General features: G+C 50.3%; 1 protein-coding gene across 1 annotated transcript in view; it reads left to right on the top strand.

Moving 5' to 3' along the window:
• Positions 1-22887, top strand: part of MFHAS1 (multifunctional ROCO family signaling regulator 1) — a 28504-nt gene extending 5617 nt beyond the window's left edge. Inside the window, exons 2-4 of the mRNA XM_035542276.2 lie at positions 17481-17607; positions 19099-19530; positions 20802-22887. Of these exons, the coding sequence (XP_035398169.2) occupies positions 17481-17607; positions 19099-19102 (131 nt within the window). The 3' untranslated portion in view covers positions 19103-19530; positions 20802-22887. The remainder of the gene's footprint in view (positions 1-17480; positions 17608-19098; positions 19531-20801) is intronic.
• The last annotated feature ends 283 nt before the right edge of the window (positions 22888-23170 follow it).

Genomic DNA, 23170 nt, shown 5'->3' with positions numbered 1-23170 from the left:
GTCTTTTAGCTGCTGGACTGAAGGGTTTTTAGGTTAATGTCGCATAATCTATTAAGTGTCTTAGGGTGGGGACGGAGGGTTTCCTCCTGTCTAGTAGTAGACACGTGTGCTTTGTTTGGGCGAACAAAGCGTGAGTGGGCTTTCGAAGCTTGACTTGTTTGCGCCTGCTAACTGTTGTGCTGCTGCTGCAGCAGAGGTTTTTAAAGGGGCTGCAGAGCAGTGGATTTCTAGCTAGCCTGTCCGTGAAGTTAGACAAAACACGCGTGCGCGCTTACTGCAGGGTGGAAAGAGATCCAGGAGCAGCGTAGCAACTGGCTACCAGGGAGCTAGCTAATTTCTGTGCGGTGGTTTGGGTTGAGGGGTGAATTCTGCTAACCTTGGTTGGGCCAGAGATTTGCAAAAGCCCATTTGCTTCTCCAAGAGGTCCCCCAGGAGTGTGTGAGGAGGTGGTGGGTGACGTTGGATAAAAAGATGGGTGGGGGGACCTTGTTCTGCAGCGGGCTGGTCAGGGCTGCTTCAGGTTCTTCCGAGCTGCGTTCTGCACAAGGTGTGCTCATGTCTGATATCTGATGTCCATTTGGGGTGGGAGGGCAATCGTGTGTGACCAGTGGCTTTTTTTTATTCCTGCCTCTGAAATTGCCTGCATGAACACAGGTACAAGAAAGCCAAGGACTGTGTCTGCTGCAGAAAAATGACAAAATGCCGTAACGAGCAGGACAAGCTGAGTTTTAGCAGGAGCTCTCCTGTGGGAGGGAAGTGCCATCTGCCTTGCTGACCCTGTTGTAAGTTATCAATACAGAGAGGACATCAGAGTTGCAGAATGGTTGAGGTTGGAAGGGACCTCTGGGCGTCACCTAGCCCAACCTCCCTGCTCAAGCAGGCTCACCTCTATCAGGTTGCCCAGGACCACATCCAGGTGGCTTTTGAAGATCTCCACAGCTTCTCTGGGCAAGGTGTTGCAGTGCACCGTCACCCCCACGTCACAGAAATCCTTCCTGCTGTTCAGTCAGAACCTCCTGTGTTCCAGTTCGTGCCCACCGGCTCTTGTCCTGGCACCGGGCACCACTGAAAAGAGCCTCGCTCTGTCCTCTTTGCGCCCTCCCTTCGGGTGTTGACCCAGAGTGAACCATGCCTGACATCCTTGCAGCAGGATCAAAAGCAAGCGTGAGCTCCCTTGGTGGCTGGGCTGGAGTCACGAGATGGTAAGGCAGAGCCTGCATGATGTGTCATGCTCTCAAGTCCTGTGCAAAGTGAGGAGGGAGCAGGTGGGACTGGTTTTCTCAGAAGGGTTCGGAAGATGCTCCAGAATTTGAGGTGCTCAATGAAAGGCTGATGTCAGGTGTCTAATTGTTCTTTTAATTAAATTAGAAGCAGCTGGGCTTTTGTACCAACAACTGTAGAGCAGTACCTCCTTGTTACAGAGCATGATGTTAGCATTTGGCAGCCTTTCCTTGTCCCCATTTGAGGGTGGAGTCTCTTTTTGCCTTATTTTCAAAGTAGATGCTACATCTATTTCGGCTGTTATGCTTCTCTGAAGGGTGCAGCTTCGGTGGAGTGGCGTGGCACAATTGAATCAGAGGGGCAAGTCTTCCCTGCAGCGTAGGCATTGGACATTGTCACTTGTGTGATCAGGATAAAGCTGAGTGGGACCCGTAACCTACCTCTCCTTGGCCATGGCACGTTTACTTGCCTTACCGATGTGGGCGGGTGTGGGAGTGAGCAGTGCTGGCTGGCGCCAGATGCGGTCAGCTCTTCACGGATGCAAGACCCGTGATGTGCTCCCGGGCTGGTTGGCTTTGGGAGAACCGGGGAGAAGCAGTAGTTGAATTTCACTCGAGGTGTTCAGCTGCAGTGTCTTTGAGGGTTTCTGGCTGTGCCCGAGCAGGCTGAAGTCGTGTTGTACTTGTGGTATTTTCTTGGCTGAGGCGTGGTGCTGAGCGCGCTGATAGGGTTGCCAGAGCGGTCAGCGGCATCTCGCAGCGCTGTGGTTAGGGGCAGCCTGCCTGTGGGCTGTGTATGGAGCTCATCATTGCTCTGAGCTGCTTGTGCTGCTTGTGGTTTAGTACGTAACCCTAATTTCACGTGTGGGTTTTGGTTTTGCCCCCCCCTTTTCATCTTCCTACCAGTGATCGTTTTCAAGAGCTCTGTGTTTCTCCCATCTCCCCCCCCCAAAGGCGTACGGAGTGCGCCTATTTAGCAGTGTCAGCTGGGGCCTGGCTCCTTGGGGTGGGCATGACACTGGGTTAGGACCTCCAGGCTTCACAAGGTGACGTTGGTTTCTTTGAATTGACCATTCAGCGTGGCATGTTCTGTGTGAACCAGGCAACAGCTTTGGGATGAGCTAGGCACTTGCGCGAGGAAGTCAGACCTAGCACTGTATGAAGATCAGAGGATCAGATTCAACTGAATTGTAAAGGCAGGTAACCTTCAGAACAAACCAAGGCTGGATCTCAAACCCTGACCCTATTTGTCTGGTTTTCCCGCCTGGTGACTTGGAGGTGATGCTTGCATAGCCCAGGAAGAATCGTTTTTATGATAAAATCAATATTGTAGGGTTTTGTCCTAATGGAGTGCAAGATCCTGGCCCACTTTGCTCAAGACTTCTCTCTTGAATGATCCATGTGTAGCGACTGTACAATTTCTGTGTGTTAAATTCCTCACAGGGCATGTCCTCTGCACGTTTTCCTCTACAGTGTCCAGCACTACAGAGTGAGCAGTGCCCTACGATAAGGGGCACATTCTGCCCTGAGGATTGGGTTGTTGATGAGCTCCCTGGAAAAATGAATCCGGCGTGGTTTCTACAGCACCAAAATCTGCAGAGGTTGGCTTGGGACGGAGATGTTTGACTAATTTGCCTCCCATTTATCTAGTTGCTGTTTCTGCCGTGTGAAGCCACACGGTGGAATAACGCTGAAAGCGAGCGCAGTGATTGTGTCTTGGTATTGAAAGACGTGTGCAGTGCTTTTGTTGCCTGTGTGTCGGTGCAAGGGTGTCAGCGCAGGTCTGCTGGAGAGGCTGATTTGTCCCAGACTTCCCCCAAAACAAATACCCTCACAGCTAGTATGGTCAACAAGTGGCGAGTAGGCTTCCTGCAACAGGAGAAACGAGCGTCTCGGTCTTGTAGCTTCTGAAGCAGTGCAGTGGGCACAGCAGGACTTCAAAACGGCCCGTGAGTGTTGCGTGGTGCAGCATCCTGTTGCATCTCGAGGTGTTGTGGAGCCCTGTTGCTGAGCATTTAATATCTTCCTCCTCTCAGTGTGGCCCGTTATTGAGATGAAGTGGTCAGGTATGGACGGCAAGCAGTTTTCCCTGAATAATAATGATGTTACAAAGCAAGGAGGTAGCACTGTGCAGAGCTGAAATATACAGACACAGAATGCGCAGCGTGGTGGATGGGAACAGGGAGCTCTGTCCGAGAGTGTCAGCCTGACATCAGCCTTTTACTGTAAGCATTCCTGTTGCCTTTATCCGAATGGCTGTGTTTTCGTTGCTGTGAAAATTCTCAGATAAACCACGATCAAGCAGGAGTGATGGACCCAAACGTGGGATAATGGCTGCGAATTGTGATCCACTCTGAAAAGCAGGCACCTTCTGTTGACCATCCTGATGTTGATGTCTTTCCACCCTCCACGCTCTCCTTGTGTGTTTATGCTGTGTGTAGAACTCGCTGGCCTCTATCCACATCCTCCTTCTCTGCTACACTGCAGGGAAAAATACCTTTGCTGTCTGTCGAATTCCTAACCGTGGCACGCTTCAGGATTGTGTCCTCAACTGACGGTGAGATGCAGCTGTACTTATTGCAGGCTATGATAGGGAATGTTTCAGGGTATTTATGCCCAATATATCTGTTTTGCAATGCCCTTCCCTAGCAGGGAGTTTTAGTCATGATGGGACCCAAAGGAGCTGGAGCAGGAGAGACTTTAAGGGGACAGCTGAGCTGCTCAACACACGGCAGGTCTGTAGGGTGGAAGGTATGTTGCAGACGGCAGACTCACCCAGCAGTTGCCCAAGGGCATGGGGAATTGTAAATCCAAACTGGAGCAAAAGCTGCGTGGAGCCATCACTCAGTGGAGCGGACCCAAAGTGGTTTTGAAGAGCACTGCATGCTGGTGTGAATAATGTGAACTGCGAGCCAGCAAGCCTCCATCCTGCTGTTCAGCTTTATGGGTGACAACATCCCGCACCACCACATCGCCGAGCAGCCTCCAGGAGCAGGCAGCGAAACTGGGATGGGCAGTGCTGGCTCAAAGTAGTCCCCAAAAAGCCCTTTGGACAGGTTGGCTTTCCTGGGGAAGCCTCCTCTCGGCCTTATCTTCAGGAAGCCAGCGTGCTCCGTCCCCACAGAGGAGCAAACAGGCTGCCAGGGCATCCCCGCTGGAGTAGTTTCCTGTAGATAACGTTGTGCTGCAGCAAAGAGAGGAAGAGACAGAGGGTCGTGTGTGTGCTTCCTCTCCCGTCTGAGCGGTGCTTCTTGCCCTCTGGCTGGGTGCAGTTGGGTTTTTCCAGCAGGACTGCTGGGGGTGTGGTGGCAGGTTTCCAAAGCAGGCAGCCTGCACCCAGCACCAGGCCTGGATAGACACGTTACGTAACCGGAGGAATTTTTTGCTCCCTGTTTCTCTGCATCTTCCCTTTGAACAGGCTCTTTCTTCGTCTGAGTGAGATTTTGACGTCCTTATTTAAGATAACAATGTGCACTCTGGATATGGAAAACTCAAGTCCAAATGAGTTTTTTAGCCATCAAAGTGGCTAAATTTAGGAAATCTATCCAAAGGAGCTTCCCTTTCTTGTCAGCTGACACAACATTTCTTGGTCGCCGTTATTTTTACCACGGAACAGCTTAAATCTATTTTGGGTGGGTTTCTCTAAAGTGGTGCACATATGCTGCAGTGCCGGGCCTCTGAGGGCGGTCTGCTCACGCTGAGCTTGTACCGAGCGCCGTGCAGGGCTGTGTGGTCATCCTGCTTAGCTCTCGCACATCCCATCTCTCCACCTTGCCCTTTGCTCTGGGGCTCTGCTAAAAAGCCCTTCCCTCCGATAGCAGTTAACTTTTTTCAGCAGCTTGGAGCTTTAGTGGGTGCCTGTGTGATGGATTTTAAGGCACCCCCTCCACCCCACTTGCGTTCTAGGAGGACAGCATAGGGAAAATGGCGTTTCCCTGTCACCAAGGCAGGGACGTGACTATGCACGATGGGAGTTCAGTTTCCTCCACAGATGTCCTTCCAGTTCCCCCCATGACAGAACAGCTCTGAGCCACCCCAGGCTTGACAATGCACTGCTGGAATCGTGCCCTGCTGGAGCACCTGGAGCTCTCGGTGTCATGAAGGTTATAAGGATTAAAGAATTCAAGCTTTTAAACTCTCTTTTTTTTTTTTTAAGCCAGCTCCTTCTCTTTTAAAGCTGGCTCTGTGGAACATGAAACTGGTATTTTCGTGTAGCTGACCGCTTTGCTTCAGCTGGTTTCTGACTTGTTGCTGAACACCCCGTGCCTGATTTCGTGTGGAGATGGGAGTGAAGGCAGATGGCTGGGATGTTGGGAAGAGACTATGGCCTTTGAGCTTTTCCAAGCTCTCCAATCAAATTCCTTTCACAAAGCCTAATAACGTAGGGCTAGGGCTACTAAGATGGTGAAGGGCCTAGAGGGGAAGACGTACGAGGAGTGGCTGAGGTCACTTGGCCTGTTCAGCCTGGAAAAGAGGAGGCTGAGGGGAGACCTCATGGCGGCCTACAGCTTCCTCACGAGGGGGAGGGGAGGGGCAGGCGCCGATCTGTTCTCTTTAGTGACCAGTGACAGGACCCGAGGGAACGGTGTCAAGCTGTGACAGGGGAGGTTCAGGCTGGATATCAGGAAGAGCTTCTTCACTGAGAGGGCTGTCGCGCACTGGAACAGGCTCCCCAGGGATACAGTCACGGCACCAAGCCTGTCAGAATTTAAGAAGCCTCTGGACTGTGCTCTTAGTCATAGGTCTGAATTTTGGGGTAGACCTGTGTGGTGCCAGGAGTTGGACTCGATGATCCCTGTGGGTCCCTTCCAACTCAGGATATTCTATGATTCTGTAAGAGATGCTGTCACTTTCTGGCTACAGTATCCCAGACTTCAGCTGAGCAGGAATTTATTTCATACTTTTTTTAAAGCTTTCAGTGGACAGATGTGACTGAAAATGGAGCTGATAGGAGCTTCACTTTGGAACTTCAGGCATCTCCGGATACTTTTGCTCAACTCTGTGACAGTGCCAGAGGGCTACATGGGGCATGAAACCTGTGTGTGCTTTGACCTCACCAACAGGTCCAGTCAGGTCTTTGTACTGGAATTTGTGCTGCAAGGAGCTTGGGGCAGGGAGTCTCACTCGCACTGGAGAAGGGGAAGCCTGTGATCTTGCCCTGGTGACATTTTCACGCCAACCTCAGTAAGCGAGAAGCCTGTTAATTTCCCAGAGGAACACGCATGTGCCCAGAGGGAGTCCTTCAGATCCTGGTGTGATTGTTGTTGGATTTGGCGAAGATCTTAACTGATGCTTGTGTGGGCAAATAGTTCAACTCGGCAAATGCCTGCTGTGGTCAGCTTGGAACCTCCTGGGGTGAGATGCTGAAATAAATGGTCAGGAACGGAGCCTTATGTGGGCCTTTTCCCAAGCAGTGCCTTTGTCCCTCAAAGGCTTAGTCAAAGTAAAGAGTTTTCTGGATGAAAGAGAAGTTTGGGAACCTTCCTTTTGGGAGCTGAAAAAAGTAGCTTTCTCTTCTTTTTGTAACAAGAAAGCTACCACGAAGCTTTTTGCCTCTTATTTTTAACTTGCTACTTGTGCTTCTTTAAAGTAAACCATATCTTTCATCTACAGCAACAGAGAGCCTAGCGCATGATTTCATACACATATGCATGTTTTGGAGTGCCTGCAATGAAGCAGAACACGATGTTAGGAAAATGTTGCCAAACAAAGTGAGACAGTGCTCAAGTTAGTGATTCGCATTGGGATCTGGTTTAAAAAATAAATAAAAATCCACCTTTTTGCTGAGGTGGGCATGATGGTGCTGTGGTTTGGGTGACACGTAGTCTTGCTCGGCATAGGTGACGTGGGTTGTTGGCACTGCACTTCTCAGGTGCTGAAACGTGCTTCCTTTTAGAAGCCAACAGTTGCAAGTGTGGCTGGGTGTGCTTGGTGGGAGGGAGGTGAGCCTCCCCTGGGGGCAGGCTGGATGCTTGGGTGGAGGCACTTGGAATTTGGTCCGTGCCCAGCCTCCAGCTCGCTGCTGGTAATGGCGCAGTGCTGTGTTGTGTGTTCCCTGCCAGGCCCGTGGCCAGGGTCCAGGTCAGAAGTTTGTCACCCTTACCTGCGTTTTCGATAGTATGTGACTGAAGCATTACACTGAAACAGCACCTCTGGCTGAAAGCTAGGTCACAAGAACACCTTCTTCTATACAAGAAGAATTAAATTCTTCTATTCTGTGTCATACAAGACTTGCAGGTGATTCTGCTCCTGTGGGGTGCCTGCAGCAAGCCCCGTCCCTACAAGTGCTGCAGGTGAATGCTGGGGCTGCAGAGTTGTGGCCCCGCTGGGGATGCCACTTTGTGCTGCTTGCTGGGTGCTGCTCTATCCCCAGTTGCATAACGCTGCGAGATGCAGTTAATCCGGTCATCGTTACAAAAGGATTTGAAACTCATTTTGAATCAGCAGTCATTTTTAATAAAGCTTCGCCTTGCTTGGAGGGCTGTCCTCCTGGCTTGTGTGTTTAAGAAAAATGCAGGAGGCTGAGAGATGTGGGGGAACAACAAGGTCACTGACAGGGGTCCTGGGTGCCTCTGGCTGCCACAGGTAGTAGCAGAGCCCAGAAATGTGGGACACGTTTCCACTGTCATCGAGCCTGAAAAATCCTCATGTGTGCAAATAGGAGCAGCTGCTGTGTCTGTTTTTTCTATGCGTTTTTCCCCTGTGGAACAAACTTCCGTTGGTGGTAGAAGGAAAGAAAGCCTCTAACCTAGTCAGGCTAGTGGTCCCTCCTTTAAACGCTCTTTTGCGAGAAAATCCAAGGAGGGGTGGTCTTTGCTTTTCTTATAACAGTGCTTTGTGTGAGTTTGTGTGTGGTTGCTCTTACTTCTTTGGCTGTGGCTGTGCCATTGCCCTGTGGAAAGTGGACTGAGCCAACACATGGCTTCTGAGCACCTCTGAAACTTGTCATCTCTTCCTCCTGTGCGCCAGCGGTTTGCCTGATTATCTGCAGAGGCCTTATCTTGAGCTGCTCTATCTGCTTCACCTCCCCTCCGAGCGAGCCTGGTTAGAGCCTGAACTTGAGCACTGGACGGCGTTTCAGAGCAAGTGTCCTGCTTTTCCAGTCCTGCTTGTCCTTTCTTCTGAGGTCTCTGGAGGTGTGAAATGTTTTCCTGGCAATGCTGTTGCTTCCCTGGGAGGTCGATGAGTTCTTCACAGCCCCCAGAGCTCCCTCCTGTTTCAGTAGCAAACGTGACTGCCATGGGAGAAACGTTTTTTAAGCAGCAAAGGAGGATGCTGCAGTTTATTTTTGGGCACCGAGAACCCAAGACCAGATGGCATTTAGCAGGCAATGAACGCGGCAGGAGTGAAGTAGCAAAGCCAGTGTTTCTGAACTCGCATGATTTATCTTTTTGGAAGGTGTTCCAACGGCAGAATAAAAACTACCAAGAATTGCTTTCAGCAGTTGCTTTTCAGCAAGAGGTAGTAAAACGATCTGTAATGTTAAGTCCATAAATAAGCAAAAGCAATAAGCAAAAGTCCATAAATAAGCAATTTCACATGGGGAAAATCTGTTTTTAAGCAAAAGCTAGTTACTGCCTTGACACATAACAGTTAGTTGTCACCTGTTTGAATGTTAGGAAGCAAGAGGGTTCAGGTGGTTAAGTGATTGGAAATGCTGGGGTTTAGCTGGAAAAAAAAAAAGTAAATGATCAGTTCTCATTCTCTCTGGAAAAGGGGACAAGTAGAAAAAGGTTTTGTAAAGCTCTTAATAGTAAAAGGACAGACAGCGCTTTGTTCCTGACCATTGAGCAGTGCAAATCCAGCAGCTCGCTGAGACTTCAAAGACAGCAGTTTTGGTAATAACAGAAATACTTGGAATCAAATGGATGGGGAAGATTTATTTATTTTTTTGAATAGATCTATTCTCCACTTCCATTGGCCTAGCGAAATCTAGGCTCTGATGTCTTTAGAGTGCTACTTTGGGCATTGCCACGTGCGCCAGCAGTACTTTATAGCCAACACCAGCCCTAACCTGTAAGACCAAAAGGAGAGCTGGCCGCTGGTCTTGGTGCTCTGATTTCAGCCACGTAGCTTTAAGTGTACAGTCAAATCTGCACCATGGTCTGTCTCACCAGGAAGAAACACTGGACCTAAGGACATACTGTAGAAACTTTGGCGTAGAGGAGAAAATATATATGCAGAAAAACAAGTTAGAGCTGATGCCCTCATTATTAGGGAAGCTTCTGTGATCCCGCAGGATCCTACTCAGCTAAGTCGTACCTGTGGTCAGCGTACAGTTAATAACTAATTAGTTAATAACTAGCAGGGATCGGGTGACTTTGTACAAGAAGCAGCAAGACGGCATTTTGTTCAAGCTGAGCACAAGTCTAGAGTAAACGTTGTGATGTACATCCATAGATCAAATTCCACAGTAGAGTGGCTTCAAGAGAAAGTCAAGTTAATTGATTAAAAGTGGGACTTCCCTCCTTCATCTAAAGATGAGTTTGCGTTGGTGCAATTAACAAGTAAAGACGTATATGGTCTAACATTTGAGCCTGAAAGGGATTTAAGGTGATTAGACTTTTCCTTAGACCAGTCAATGATGCCGAAGGAATTTATTCCTTTGCTTAAGCAGACTCCGTGATTTTCCTGCTGAACGGTACGCAAGGAAAGCTCTAGAGTGGCCAGAGTAGCTTTACAGAGGAATATCGTGCATGCATCTCACCTTAAATGATCTGGAAAAGGATACTTGCCACGCAGGTTTGAAAACTCAGCTCCCTCCAATTGAGCTTACTAACAGACTGATGCCTTGGAACGGCGCTACGGCAAGGCTAACTGATGGAGCCAAGTACTTTTATTGGGGGGAAGTTTATTTAATCTCAGGAAAAACTGTTGGGCTACGCAGTTACACACGTCTTGCACGTGTGTTTGGTTTGCTCTTGTCTGGCAAAAGGCAGGTAAACGTTAAAATCGTAATAATGATGAAAAAACCACGTTGTGGTGGCATGTAAAAGCCTACCCCAAGGAAAACTGTAGGTGTTTCACTCAGCAGCTGGGCTTTGCTGAACGCTTGTTCCAGGAGACAAACTGCACAGCCAGGATCCTACCTTCACCCGTGGCACGTGTGGGCAACCTCTGGGGAAGGAGCAAACCAGCTGAGTGGAAAACTTGTCTGAAGTGTTCTCCTTGTGAGCCCTCTTTAGTAACCCCGGATTACTAAATCTGCAGCAAAACGCAGCAGGGAGCTCTGCAGGCTTCGGTGGGTGTTGAACCACGTCCTTTGGTTTTCTCTGAGTCCACCTCACAGTAGTTGATGTTTCCTAGTCCTCGTGTTGGAGCACGCAGAAAAACGATCAGCCGTTTCTGGGTGCAGTGCCATTTCCAAAGCATTGCAAGGAAAAATGTCCTGCGGCGTCACCTAATTCTCCTCTAAATTTAGCAGATGATCAGACTGCGACCTCCTTCTGCCTTACCAGCTGCTGGCAGTTCACAGAGCTGGGCCTGGTAAGCCTCCCACCACCCAGGTCCCTTCCAGGAGCTGGCTTTTTACATTGCCAGCTTCTAACGTTTTGTGACCCAAACACAGAGAGCCAGAGTTAGCAGAACGCTGACCGGTGTTGGTAACTCCCTACCAACCTTGGAGAACCATGCCTCTTAGCTATTTTTTATCGTAGCAATGGCTTTGAGAGCTCTTCCAGGCTCTTTTCTCTCCTTCCTCTTCCCCTTTTTTCCCCTTGAGTTGTACCTATGGCATGCTAGTTGTCTGGTTGAGAGGGGAAGTTCAGCATCTCCTCTGTGATAGGGAGTAATAGCTTTGGGATTACTGATTTCAAAAGGTGTCTGGTATCCAGGCGGATGCTCTGCAGAGCCTTGCTGTTACTGGGTGAGAGCAGACAGACTGGGGCTGTCTGCAGCTTGCTCTCCAGCCGGTCCCTCGCCTTGGCAGAACGAGGAAGTGTTTGTGGCAGATACGGTTGGACGGGTGGAATTAAGAATAACCAAAAGGTAGATTCTGGACTTGGTTACTCAGTGACAGACCTCTTTCTATTCCGGGCTGAGGATAATTCATGCTGAGCTCATTGTGCTGTGACTTGCCCTTAAAATGCCTTGACAATCAATTTCGTTCCAGCTAATAAGGTCCTAAAATGTTAATGAGGCAAATCAATTTTTCATGACTTTATATTGCAGTCATCTGAAAATGCTGTGTTGCAGCCTGCTGATTGCAAGATGCTTTTTAGGGCAGATATTAGAAGGGCAGCAAAATTCGGCGGATTCCTTATTTTCTGTTTCAGCTTTTCCCCAGTGCCTGCTCTTGTTTTCCTGAGCTTTTGGTGCTGTCCTGTTTACTTGTCACCTCTGGCCACTTCCTAGCGGCTACCACCGGCCCCACTGCACTGGGAAATCACGGAATTGTAGGGGTTGGAAGGGACCTCGAAAGATCATCGGGCCCAACCCCTCTGCCAAAGCAGGTTCCCTAGAGCAGGCTGCCCAGGTAGGCGTCCAAATGCAAGGATTGAGTGCCTGACAGGACAGGTGAGGATGAAGCTGGGCGAGGAAGGCTACTCGTGCTGAAATACTGTTTGAAACAGATTGGTGGGACAGAGCAGAGAAACGTCATGTTCACAACGAAAATCACAGCCTCCTCTCCTCACGGCCCATCTGTTACTGAGACGACAATGGGACTTTGCAGAAGTGCTGTCTGCGTGCAGTGTTCCGTGAGATGCAGAAAGAGCAGAGAGATTTCTTGTGCCTGACGGGTAGCTCAGCTACCCGTGTGGACTCAGGACTCAGGTAGGTGCCAGCCAGCCTTCATTTCTCTGAGCTGCTTGTTTCGTACTGTCAGAAGGAGATGGAAGGGCTCATGCCTTCCTGCCTGTCCCTGATGGCTATTTTGATGGAGTTATTTTGATGATTTACTGCTGCTGTCTCCGTTCTGGTTTGAGAGTATGGCGATAAGAAGTACTGAATAGTCTGGGTTTGGAACTCTTTTTTGTTTTATTTTTTTATTAAATTTCAGCTCTAACTATAATTAATTTCTGTGGGCCTGAGAAAAAGATTACTAAATGATGTTTTGGGACAAACATATTTTCTAAGTTTTGTACTTGGAAACTTTGCGCTTTGCTTGGGAATGCTTTGCTTGGAAGCATTAGCAGGGGATGAGTTCACATAACTCATGTCAGGGAAGCTACTGCGATGTAAATGAGATGCAAACTGGCATTTTGAATAATGACTTTCATTTACCTGCTGAGTGAAGCATCTGAAACGCATTCCACCCAAGCTCTCCACCCAAGGGACGCTCGGTCCAGTGCCAAAGGCTTCCCCAGAGCTTTTGCAACCACTGGGTTGTGTCAGCATCCTCTGCTGCTGTGGCAGCGGGGGGCTAAGCACTGGCTGACGGTCACTAGCTGGGGAAGGAGGAAGGTATTTACCCCTCTTAAGCCTCCAACTCTCTAGCTGGTGTCTGTTGACCTCTTGTCTTTTCTGAATGGCTAAAATCGGAGGTGGTGAATTAGGAGCCTTGATCAGGTACCTTCCTGCACAGCCAGCTGCAGTAAATGTTCAAGGTGAGCTGTGTATGTGTCCATAGCCAGAGCTGTGAAGTCTAGAGATAGAGTTTTGGCTGAGAGGCCCATGGTTGCACATTTTTTTAAAGCTTGACCTTCTTCCTTGTTCCCCATTCCCTTTTCTCTGGGCTGGGGGATGTCTTTGTGTGTTGCTCCTTTGCTTTGTGACAGGCCTGCTGTCCTACTCTGTGTTTGCAGAGCAAGCTTTGCTTTTTGTTTTCCAGCCCTCCCTTTCTTCCTTTAAATACATTTAATCCCAGGCTGACTGTTCCTGAGCGTGTGCTTCACCTGACGGGTGGCTCTGCTCACCAGCCAGCTGTTGTGGCCGGAGCTTACAACAGAGCTTTCTTCTCTCGTGGTTTTCCCACAGTGGTATCTCTACTGGGGCACCTTCACGTGCTGGGATTGGTTTTGGTTTTGTTTTAAGCTCCTACAAACAGGACTGCAGTGTGAGGCTCGTGGAGCCTTCTGTTCATACTGTGGACTTTGCTCTTCTCCCTTCTGTGATCTCTGTGCTTTCAACCCCTGTTGTGTTCGTGGCTGAAGTGAGAAGAGAATGAAATCTTCTCTTGGAGGTCTCCATCCAACCCAGGGCCAACTCGACGTGTAGATGAGGCTGCTCAGGGCCCTGGCGATAAATGAAGGGCGGCGTAGAGTTCTGACTGTCTGGGGAATATTTTTGTGCCTGAGATGTAGACGGCGCTTTGAGGCACATGTTAAAAATTCATACCAATAGAGAGCAGCAATTTTTATCAGGCAGTCCCTGAGTGGATATATGGCTGTACCAGTTCTGTGGCGTGCAGTGGAGTGAGGTGGACAGTGCCGAGGCAGGGCAGGATATAGGAACAGCTTGGTTTTGCCTGTTTCGTGCCCCTGTCATGAGGCACGGCTGATATAGCTAGGTCCCAAGCAGGCTGGAGAGAAAGAAGGATGTGAGCAGCACCACGCAGCCAGGGAGGGCCAGGATCCTGCTCATCCATTACTGGCTTGTCCCTGTGGAGCCTAGATCCTGACTGACACCATGAAAATGAGAAATACCGTCAGGTTGGTACTGTGCAAACGTGTCCTTCTGGCAGCTCTGGGGGAAAGGATGTGGCCTGGCAGGCTGGAGCACTCCCTCAGCTCTGTGCCCTTGCTGTAGGTGGCTGACACGTGAACAGGGAACCTTGTGCCACTTAGCGTGTCCGTGGCACTGGGAACTGTGTGGAAAGTGCAACAGAAGGCAAATGGCCTTCGTGGGATCTTCCTCCCCTGTACGCAAAACCCGTCTGCCTGTTAGGCAGCCAAGTAGTCTTACAGCCTGGCTCGTCTGGCTGCCAGCACCGGGTAACTGAACACTCTTGCAAGTACTCGCTTTTCTTACTGTCAGCTTCCCTCCTAACCCCCTGATTCGTCAGGGCTATCTGGCATTTCACGGGTATTTCCTAAAGGCCAGCGAAGTGTGCTTTGCGGCATGCGTGGCCTGATTGCTGGCAAGGACTCTGAGGGAGGCTTCCCTCTCCAAACCCCAGCCAAGCAAGGACAGGAGGAGTAATGGGCCTGACTGTGTGTCTGACCAAAAGTTGTGCCTGTGCCCGAGAACACAGAAAAGCATGTATGACAACAGACAGTGGAAGTGCCTCCCGTGTGTCCTGTGTGGACAGCAAGTTACGTTTGTGCCTCACACTTACCTTGCTGCCCGGCATGTTTCAACCAGCTGTGGAGACCTCCTTCTGTCCCAAAATACCAGGAGGGTGGCCGTGGGACAGATGCAGCTCCTCTGAGCCATATGTGCCACTGCAGACCGAGAAGCAGCAAAGAAGCGTCTTCTGTGGAAATTAGTACTGAAACAGACCACGGTGAGATGAGAATAAGCTTCGTGGTTTGTTAATGTGCTATCGCAGGGCAGCCTTTCAGAGGGGGCAGGCAGAACTGAGGTGTCCGGTAAAATCAGTGACGTGCTTATAAGGAATGTGCAATCAAAATACAAAATGTGCTGCAGCCCTGGAGTCACGGACTGCTCCAGCTACACTTAACCTTACAGTTAAACCAAGCAAACAGCACAACGTGCGGAAGACTTAGCTTTTTCTTTTGTGTCAGTGCAGTACTTCCTTTAATTTGTTCTTTTCCTCCCTGCTGCATCCCTGAAGACTTCTATTTCTAATCTTCTCCGGTTCAAGTAACTTCTGAATAGGAATGAACATTTCTGAAAACTCCAAAAGATTCTGGACCTGGGGAGCTGCATCCAAGCAGAGTCTCAGTTCTAGTTTGTTGCAGCTCTGCTGATTACCTGTCGAGGTGGGATTTGTACTGCTCTTTGCTTAGTAGTGATCTGGAGCATAGTTCGGATAGCCGTGCCTGATTTGTGATGAGCTAGCGCAGCAAAGATGACAATCTGCCGAGACAAGGGAACGAGAATGCTGTAGGGGGTGGGCAGTGGGACAGGGAAAATCCTTGGATTGGAAGGGGAAGGAATTGTGCGTTCGTGGCATACCCACCTCCTTGGAGCGGAGTCTGTATTTTCTCACTGGTGGGTTTCTCGGCCTCACAGCTTGGGCTGGTGAAGTTTGCGTTAGCACAAAGCACACGGAGGTTCACGGCAGCCTCAGTTGTTACTTATAGGGGGAATTGAAGCCATGAAGGAAAGGACAGTTAAGTGAAAAGCTGAGGGGAAGGGCTCGCCCGCAAATCAGGCACCTGTTTGACCCTGAAGTAATCTCTTCTGCTTGAGAAATCTCCCTCTAAGGATCCCTGAAATGGGGAGATGGAAAAGGGAGCGAAGGCTCAAGCAGCCAGACCAGTCTCACTTCACTCGTCTGGCATAAGCTCTAATGGGTATTAGCCCTGCCTTTAAAGCATGTAATGGTGCCTGATTTCATGACTCACCTTTCGGAGCCCGTGTTTTTAGTAATGTCAGTAATACAGCGTGTGGGATATCAGCCTGGGGTTGGACGCCCGGCAGTGACTGGGACACGGAGCCCTGTGCTTTCCGCGCTCGGCGGGACCCAGCGCTGCTCACGGTGCATGACAGCTCACATAATTGAGGACGCTGCCGTGCAGATTTAATTTTGAATTGCAAATACTGTCACGATTCTTCTGTTGCGGGAGACGTGTCTGGGTGGCTTAAAACCTGCTCTCCCGCTTCAGGTTTGAGCGTGGGTGTGAGATGAGGGTAGGCAGGCACACCAAGTGGGAATTCAGGCTGCAGACCGTGGGGGTAAGCCAGAACTGTCAGCCTCCCGGGCGGCTCCTCTCTTAAGAGGAGCTGTGCGTGTGTTTGTTTCCTGCCAAACCCTCCTCTCTGCTTTGACAATACCAAGTGCTGCTTTCTGAAAAGCAAGGAGGTTCAGGTCTGCTTCATCCGTAGTGGGGACAGCTCGTGGTAGCCGCTCAGCTGAAGGGTGTAGACAGTCCTGTGTGGGCTTATGACTGCAGCCTGCTTACGGTTCAGACGAGAAGTGGGAAGGAAATGTGAGCATTTCTTGGAGCTGGGTACATCTCAGCACCTGGCTTTCCCGTCTCACTGCGCTGACCCACATCTCGACCTGGGCTACGTGCTGTAAGGGTGCCAGCAGCGGGGAGCTGCCAACTCGGCACTCGAATAACAGCCAACGCAGCTCGGTTGGCAGAGGAAGACCGTGTGCTGTGAGGGCCCCCCCGCTGCTACGGACTCTCAGAGCTGGGATAACGTTACAGGTGATGGCAGGGAGCTGGGGTTTGCACGCTCAGCAGAGTGCAGGGTGGCCCCGAGCCCCGACAGGAAATAACAGCAATCCCACAGCAGCTGTCACAAGTGTGCCCGAGGAGAGGGGAATCCTCTTGTATATTTTTACCTGCTTTTAGACACTGTTCTGGCAGCTGAAGGATACACGCTGCGGCTGCTCAGCTGTAGCAGGACGGCAGGATCTCTCCAGCTCCTAGGTAGCTCCAAGAGGGACAGCTCAGAAATTGCAGTGCTGGAGTCAGCAGCTACACAGCCACGATGGTTAGGGCTGGTTGGGGCTAAAACAAGAGATAACGTGAGGGTTTTTAGAAGGTCAGGCATGCTTGTCTGTGGCTGGTTTGAGGTCCTCCCTAGACTTCCTTAAAGGAAGAGCATTGAAAGTGTTGCAAAAATAACACCTGCCAGTGCTTTCTGGCGTGTACCAAAGGTGGTCGCGGCAGGGTCTGTGCAGCAACCTTCTGCTCGAACTGGAGGACAGCTGGTTTTTAGGTAGCCTCGTGGGTGTGGATGGCTGTAGTACGCAGACCTGAACAATGAGACTTGTATCTGTAGATTTATCTGCCTGCCAGTTGTCCTGCTGATGCTACAGGTCAGTGTCTTCTCTTGCACGCAGCTTGAAGGTAGGCTTCTGGATCCCATCTGCCTAAAGCCTAATTAAAACACCCACTGCTAAAAACCACCACCTCATTAGGCTCCGTCTAGATGCCGTGAATCCCCGAGGAGCTCTCAAGTCTGTGTGAGGCGATTCAAAGCAAAGACAGGAAGGGTGGCAGATGTTACTTTTTTGTGGAGCAGCATGTCTCCAGGCCGTAATCACCAGGATGTTCCCCACGGTTACGTGGATGAGACCTGCTTGGGTTACAGGACCACTTAACCCTCATACGGCGCTCACTTGCATTGATCGCGGACGTTTATTTGGTGGGGAGAAGGGGAAGGGCATGCAGAAAGGACGTCTGGCAAACACTGCCTTGCCAGTCCTTAAATGTTTTCATTCTCTTCGTTTGTTCACAGGAGAACTGCTGAGTCAGCCAAGACCAGAGGGATTGACGGAGATCATCTGTCCCAAGAACGGCAGCGAGCGAGTTAATGTTGCCTTGGTTTACCCCCCCACTCCTACTGTGATCAGCCCTTGTTCCAAGTGAGCCTTGAAAGCAGACCCCCATTCCCCTGTCAGTACACTCTGGAAAGCCTAAAACACGTCCTCACTAAGGGTTTATTTGGAGGGTAACAGCTCCGGTAACAGCTCCACAGCCCAGGGACAGTTTTAATTATTTGTGGATGTAGACAGCTTGCTTAAAGGGTCACAGTCAAAGTAAAGTGGGCTGAGGTGTTCCCTGAGCTGTGCTGTGGCAGATGCAAGACATGCACGGTGGGCAGGACAGATAAGGAGGTAATAACAGCCATGGACAAGTAGGAAGGAATATTTGGAGGTCTCTATCCAGTCCCCGCTCCACGCACGGCCACCCCACAGCTGGGTCAAGTTGCTTGGGACCTTGCGTAGGTGAGGGTTGATGATTGCCAAGGATGGAAGTGCCACCGCCTCTCTGGGCTCTAAAGTTAAACTGTTCTCCTTGGTAAGAGCTTTTTTACTTATGTCCAGTCTGAGTTGTCTTTAATTCAGGTTGGCCTTCACCACCACAAAGATGCACTGCTAGCTTCAACATGTTCTCCACTAGGTCCCTAGCCAGTCGGCCCTAAGCCCGTGGTGGTCTGCGGGGTTGTCCTGTCCTAGATGTAGGGCTAGGCACTTGTCCTTGTTGAACAAGACTGCCTGTTGAACAAGCACTGCTCTTGGCTCAGTCTCAGAACGTTGTGATGTTCCTCTGGACAGAGGCCCCGTCCCCCTGTGTACCAAAAAGCCGGTATGTCCTTCACCTCACAGAGCAGAAAACAGACCTGTGTTGTGGTGGGAACAGATGTGGAGCAACACTCATAAGTTGGGCAGTACTCTGGCTTGTTGATGCAAAGGTTTTCTTGCAAAACAGACTTGCAGCTAAGTCCTGCTCTCCTTGGAGTGGCGCAAGGGAATTTGGCAGGTAGCTTAAAGAAACAAGCTGAACACCTTGCTGCTGCTGTGCTGCACGTGGATGCCTGTTACTTTCACTTTAGTATCTGAAAGTAGCTTTGGATGCTGTTCTCTCTGCTCAGTACCCTCCCACCCCAAAATAAGCTCGTCGTGCTTGTGAGCAGCTTGGGTGCGGAATGATTGTTGAATTCTGTCTTACAGCGACCCTGAAGTGCCCACTTGGGTCAGGAGAGAAGGTCACTGCCTTGACTGGCAGCTTCCAAGCCACAGGCCACAATCGCTTATGCTTCTGGTCCTCCTGTGTGTGTGCTTGACACAGCATGTTTCTGACCCCAGGTTGCAGTGTTTCAGTCTCGTGTCAGCGTCATGTCTGTGGCTTGTCCTCCGTCCTGACCTCCCCAGTGTCTAACGGCTGTGTCCCAGTTTCGCAGTTTGCTGGCAAGGAAACTCGTGTTCTCAAAAAGGCCCGTCTTACTTTTAAAGATCTCACCCTCCGTATTTAGAAGCCTAAAAAAAGTTGTGTGTCTGGAGTTATTCGTCACAAGCATTATGAACCCTGCTGCGCTTGCCTCATTACTCTTTCTCTGTCCTTTACTTCGCTAGATAAATCATCAGTACTGGTGCCAAAGGTTTTCCACTGGGAAGAACGTGGCTGATGCTCTACAGTGTTCCCATCTTTCCGGTTGTGGAGTTGCATGCCGATGGGGAACAATGGGACTTTGGACTCCGAGATGCTGCGGGGCTGGGGCAGCTCCCTGCTGGGGACCTCGTGGCTGGAGCGGACACAATCACCTGGAAGTTGGGGACGGCAATGAGACATGAAGCAAAAGGATTGCTGCAGATGGCAGGGCCACCGGCCCAAGGGAAAGCACTGGGGATAGGATTCTGTGGACCCACTGATTGTGTGTTGAAAACCCATTTGGATCTCATGATGAATGTAAAAAATGTTCTTGATACCATTTAATTCAGACCTGCTTGGAGGAAAGGCTCTTGAAATGAGCTGTAGCAGGATTCCCTGGATTTGTTCCTGGACAAGTGAGTTCCGTGGCAGTTGGCCAAGGCTTTGTGGGGGAGGGGGTTGGTTTGGCGAAGCCTTTAAAATTGCTTCAGTGCAAAACACTTGGCTGCGTCCACATGGCACGCTCGGGCAGTGGCCTACAGAGAGCGGGAGGAGAAGCAACCTGGGAAATGTTTCCTGCCGTGTGTGTTCACAAATGCCGTGCCACGGTGTGGTAAGGATGTGCTGTGTGACGCAGGGATGGAAGAGCAGGCAGCGTGCTCCTGTCACCTGCCATTTTTCGCTGATCGCTAGCTCCCAGCAGTTCAAGTTCATGCCCTGCAGTGGCTGGATGCTCTGGAGTTGCAGTCGTGGCGCTTCCCGTGCGTTGTGGCCGCTAGAGCAGCAGAAACCTAGATCTAGGTCCTCCTTCTAGCCAGGCCACCCAGGCATCTTTGTGCAGAGATCTAGTGACGCAGCGTGTGTCCTGCTGCCTGCAGGCATTTCCAGAGACAGAATCCCTCTGTAAAACGCTGGAGGAGGTCTGAGAGACGAGGAACTACAAATGCTTGTGTTAGTGTGCAACTCTTCACCCTTGGGGTTGTGACGGGAGGTATGGGGCCAGAGGCCTTTTCTCCCACACCTAGGGTGGTTGATTCTGATCGTCAGGCAGTCCCTGGCAGTAGTGCGGGACACTGACAGGTAGCCCCTTGGGATCTGCTGCTCTTGCACAGGTGACGTTTCCCTGGCTTCTGGTCCTTAAAATATTGGCATTGCGTGCAAGGCTGCAAATAGCCCCTTGGGCAGGGAGTTAACATGGGGAAATGCAGGGCAGAATCTGTTCTAGTGGGAGACTGCAGGAGCCAGGTGGTAAAAAAAAAAAAAAAGAAAGCCATTGTTCCTAACTTCAGGGTGGAAAGCTGCCAAATAAAAGTGTGCAGCTCAGTCACCTTAGTGTCTTTTCTGGGTATTGTTCCAGCTAGGGAGAGAGCCTGGGCTCGGGTTTGATGTGTTGACCTGCCACGTCTGGCAACGGGCACTCGACCCTTTGTGTCAGCAAGAAGCATGGGTTGATTGCCGTAGCTGAACCCTCTAGGAATTGCCTGTGGTGGCCAGATGGCATGGGAGACGAGTGAAATCTCTCCAAACGGTGCTCAGAATAATGCTAGGAAACTCTCTGGTCCTGTTTTGCTGCCAGTGAAACACGGAGAGCCCCGTACAGTTAGAGCATTCTGTGCTGTCGCTTCCCGTGCTGGGAGGTCGTCTTCTGCTCTTTGCCGCTACTCACCTCTCTTTCTGTCCTCCGTAGGAAGAAAATAGTAATTTGTTGCTGTGCTGTTGCATGGAATCCACGTTGCAAAGAAATCACCACCTGGAATCCTTTTCCAGCCGGAGGCCCGTTTCCCAGTGCACCCATCTGGTGCGGGGTGCACGAGTGTCGAAGGAGCAAGAGGACAGAGCAGATGTCGTAGCGCCTACTCCTTGGGACTGCGGCCCTCCTGCTGGGGCAGTGCCACCTCAGCAGGAGCACAGCACTACCTGGCCTTTGCAGGCACTCGGTCTGCTGTGCGCTGAAGCCATGACGCCGGGAGTACGGCAGTATGGAGATCAGTCTAGTAGGGTCTATTTAATGTGAAATCGTGATCGCTCATCCGCCCACTGTTCAGTAACTGGTGTGACCGTGTTTTCGTTTGTATTTTTTTAAATATGCAAAAGCCATTTAATTTTCTATGCAGCTCAAAAATGTCTCCCATTTGCAACTGTCAGGTAAGAGATCTGTGCAGGAGAACCGTGCCAAGTGGCTGCTAGCCCTTTGGGTTTTGCTGTTTGCTCTCTTTTAAGGATGCGTCCTGGGATCCTTTGCACACAGTGTCCCTTTGCTGAGCTCCTCTCTCCTAGACCCCACGTAACATCCCTGAGCCCCAGGGATGAGTGCCCTGTATGTTTGAAGGATCTGTCATTTTTCATTAGTCAAACCACAAGGAAAGAGGGCTTAAAGGTGCTGCCCTAAGAGCAGAGACACGCAGTTCAGAGCACCTATTCCTACTCTGTTCTTGTCCCTGCTCGGAGAGATACTGAACTGTTAGAAATGGCTAAGGCCGTTGTGGAGCACCCTGCAGCCTTTACTGAAAGTTTATTATGAAGAGGGTAGGAAGGACTTGGGGTATCAGTTGTCTCTCTGTGGAGCTGACAGTGACTTTTGACCCCTTTGGAATAGGAGGGGAATCTCCTGGTACTAGATGCTCACTTGACTTGAGAGGACTGCTTGCTGGTTTTGCTCATTGGTTTGCAGATCTCTTGCTTGCCGACCAGTTGATTTCCTACTGAAACTGGTACATACAGGTTTGGAAGCAGAGCTGTACGACTTTCAGCAGCTGGAGCGTGTCCCGGAGTGCCTCGTGTTACACTTTTGAAGCAAGATGTGGGATTCAAACCTGCATCCGTCCAAGTGAAACTCCCACAACAGCAGCTTTGCCTTCTGCTGGGTCTGTGTAACACAGGAGAAATTGCATGTCCCTAAGCAGCACACATACGTTGAGGTAGAGCCCAAAGGGTGATGCTGCATATCTAGCTCTTCTTAGGGCTTGCAGGAGTACTTGGAGGCCTCTTACGACAGCAGAAGATCCTGGATGGTGGCTTACCTCTGCTTTAACTGTGCTAAAGGCAAAAAGGTTGTAGACATAAGATTGGTTCCAACCTGCCAGAAGGCTAGGACGGGTTTGACTAATTTCCTTTCTGCATTCTGTCTCTGCTCTGACTTTGGGGGATTCAGCTTTAAAGCAAAACAGAAATAGAGACCAAATCAGGATTTAACCTACCTTGCAGTCTCTAAAATCAAACTGAAGAGACCGGGGGCTATGGAAACACGCCATCTCCCTTGCAGCATCCTGAGAAGCATTTAGCTGTGCTGTAGCACTGGACACTACACGGGGTCCCTGTCCTGTTCCCGTCCCTTTGTTCCTCTGACCTGGTTAAAGTTTGTCAGAGTAGTAGGGGTCCCTCGCCGCAAAGGGACAGAATTGGCTTTGTTAAAGGGAACTGATGATGTTCTGGACACACTAAGTGAGGTGAGGGAATCCTGGAGCTCAGCTCGCCTCCCCCAGCAGCCTTTGGTTGGGATCTTGGGCTGCCATCCTTGGAAGGGCAATGGGGGGGAGATGGAGATGCTGCACTGCAATAAGCACAAGAAGAGGCGAGCGAACAGGCCTCAGTGTAGCACTCATCACATGCTTCATGGCTCAGTTCATGAACTATAATTGCAGGTATTCATATGATTTATATAACTGGGCAGGACTCTGCACACAGACACATGCATGCCCAGACGTACATGCACCACACCCACATGCCCACACATCCTCACCAAAATGACTGAAAATAAAAGTGATCTAAATCGCAAGGAGAGGTCAGCTGTTTGATTTGTTTTCTTCTCTTCCGGTGCCTCGTTGGGCCCTGGCTCTGGAAGGGTCTGGGATTAATTGTAGTTTTGCTTTTATTTTTTAATGTGGAAGGGAGCTACTCATCAGTGCTAGAGTGGGCTTTACAGGGAGTAAGGAGCTGTCAGCTAGCTGCTATTCTCATTATTGTCTTAGGGTTGCAGCCTAATGAGAGGGAAGCATAAAACCGTTTGTTGTAAACTCCTGTCCAGAATTGTCTGTGGTCCCTGTGGTGAATAAAGAA

This window comes from Cygnus atratus, chromosome 4, assembly GCF_013377495.2.
Source record: "Cygnus atratus isolate AKBS03 ecotype Queensland, Australia chromosome 4, CAtr_DNAZoo_HiC_assembly, whole genome shotgun sequence".
Classification (NCBI taxonomy): domain Eukaryota; kingdom Metazoa; phylum Chordata; class Aves; order Anseriformes; family Anatidae; genus Cygnus; species Cygnus atratus.
The sequence above is the reverse complement of the archived record's forward strand: the minus strand, read 5'-3'. Positions and strand labels throughout refer to the sequence as shown.